Source organism: Leuciscus leuciscus (assembly GCF_965113295.1).
Source record: "Leuciscus leuciscus genome assembly, chromosome: 4".
Lineage (NCBI taxonomy): Eukaryota > Metazoa > Chordata > Actinopteri > Cypriniformes > Leuciscidae > Leuciscus > Leuciscus leuciscus.
The window spans coordinates 1,151,660-1,153,707 of record NC_138728.1 but is presented as its reverse complement, the minus strand read 5'-3'; the positions used below and the strand labels follow the sequence as shown (position 1 = coordinate 1,153,707).

Here is a 2,048-nt window from a genome sequence, read left to right as displayed (position 1 = left end):
ATGACGCTATTTTCTTCTGGAAACAAACTTTGTTGCATTATTTTCCTGTTATCTCAGTAAAGCTGATTTGAGTCTGTGTTGTGTAAAGCGCTATAGAAATAAAATGCTTTTTTTAAACGCGTTATTACGCCTTATATATCTGCGTTGTAATGCACCTGGGGTCCTAAAGAGGATAATGAATATACATTTCAAATCAGCCTATATATGTTTGCTTTATATATAAAGTCAATGTTAAAATTGAACGAAGTGGGAATGCAGGATTCATCCAATCCTCAACTCCATTCGTGCGCGATTGAGTGTTTGCAAAGTTACATTTGGGCACTTTGCTCGTTTTAAATGTGGAATCAGGGTCAAGATAATCATTTTAACGAGCTTAATTGAGATGATTTTCTACACAAACTACAATATAGCCAAAGCATCATTAAAATACGAAAACGTTATAGCCTATTATTTAAAAAATAAAAAATGCAATAGTTGCCAACAAAAAAAATCCTCATCTTCACTCAGGCTTTCCATTCGGAGAAAGGGACAGTTTGTTACCAGCTCGACCACCGCGCTTGTGGTTTTTGGAGAATGAATCATTTAAAGTGTATCGATGTCTGTCCCGAGGCTTGAGTTTCTCAGAGACTGTTCTGTCTCGGACACCTGATCCGTGTCTTTCCCTGCGTGAGAACCCGAAACACACACACACACTTTTTCTCTCTCTCTCTCTCTCCGCCCGCTTTTATCTCAGATTGACTGGACCGTTATAAAGCATGCAGTTTCCCTCAGCGTATCTGATCTTAAAGCTGTTTCAGGGCGCGCTCGTGGTGATTTCCCTGCAGACGCACTTGCTGTTTTGCGCGCGTATTTTAAAAGGCTCATTGGATCGTATGCATTTCATGGGACATGCAAATATGTGCGATTTGCATGAAAGAATACATCCCGCTGAGATTTGAGGATGCAAATGAAGGTTTTGGAAGTGTTTTGCATAACTTAAGCGTGGCGCGTATCGACCGAGCGTAACTGTCTCATTTGCATGTGCTCGTGTGATAATGTCCTCTTTTTTTTTTCTTTTGTCTTTTTTTCTTCTCCTCAGGTTTTGTCCCAGAGCACAGTCTCCCCGAACAACTCCACCGTGCAGGCCGGGAATCAGACCGTGAGCGCGAACGACACCATGGCCACGGACACGTACGTCTCCGCGAACGCGACCGCGCCCACCGGCACCGGCGTCATGACGCAGGCTCGCGCGCTCTACGTGCTCGTCCCCGTCGCCATAGCAAGCAGCCTCCTGCATCTCTGCTGTTGAGGTTCAGATTGATCATCATTCACATGTTCCCCGGGGCCAGTTCTGCCACTTCTCCTTCTGTAGCTTCACCTCAATTGGATTTTTTGGCCCTGGACACATGGAGGACATTATTAAAACCTCACCTGGCTTCCTTTCCCACAAGAAAACTTCCAGTTTTTGCATTGCTGAGCCTGTAGAGCGATATGAAGGCAGATGTCCCGGCACAAATCTGCTGGACGGGACATTGTATGATCTTTGGTTGATGGCCGGATCGTGCAAGATGCATTTTACACATTGTGATCCAAACTAAACTCACGTTTTTTTTTTTAATGGGTCTTTTGGGTTTGTCACTTGGAGTTGCAGGTGGATTTTCATCTGTGTATTTGCCCACTTTAGTTCTGAATCAAACTGTTAGTCATTCATTGGCATGAGATGGACACTTTGTAATATTGTTTTTCTCTTGCATAGTTTATATTTTGTACAAAATCGTTTTAATGTTTGTAAAACATGAGTACATGAGAATAAACAATGTACACTTGAACTAGTTTGGCTTGTTTGATGCATGGGAGACTAGAGGAACATTCTGATTTTTAGGTAACACTTTATTTTACAGTGTCATGTTACATGTTACATGTACTTACCATAGTAATAACAGTAAATCATGCATAATTACATGCAACTAACCCTCAACCAAACCCTAATCCTACCCTAACCCTATAGTAAGTACATGTAGTTGCTTAATATTACTCAGTACTTAAATATATAATTACACTGTAACAAT

The 2,048-nt window shown here is 41.6% G+C and overlaps 1 protein-coding gene across 1 annotated transcript in view; it reads left to right on the top strand.

The window, feature by feature from the left end:
• Positions 1 to 1,808, top strand: part of LOC309496464 (uncharacterized protein) — a gene marked incomplete at its 5' end in the record, with an annotated part of 2,105 nt that extends 297 nt beyond the window's left edge. The window contains one exon of the mRNA XM_082166454.1: positions 1,079 to 1,808. Coding sequence (XP_082022580.1) covers positions 1,079 to 1,288 — 210 coding nt within the window. The 3' untranslated portion in view covers positions 1,289 to 1,808. The remainder of the gene's footprint in view (positions 1 to 1,078) is intronic.
• Positions 1,809 to 2,048: the final 240 nt, after the last annotated feature.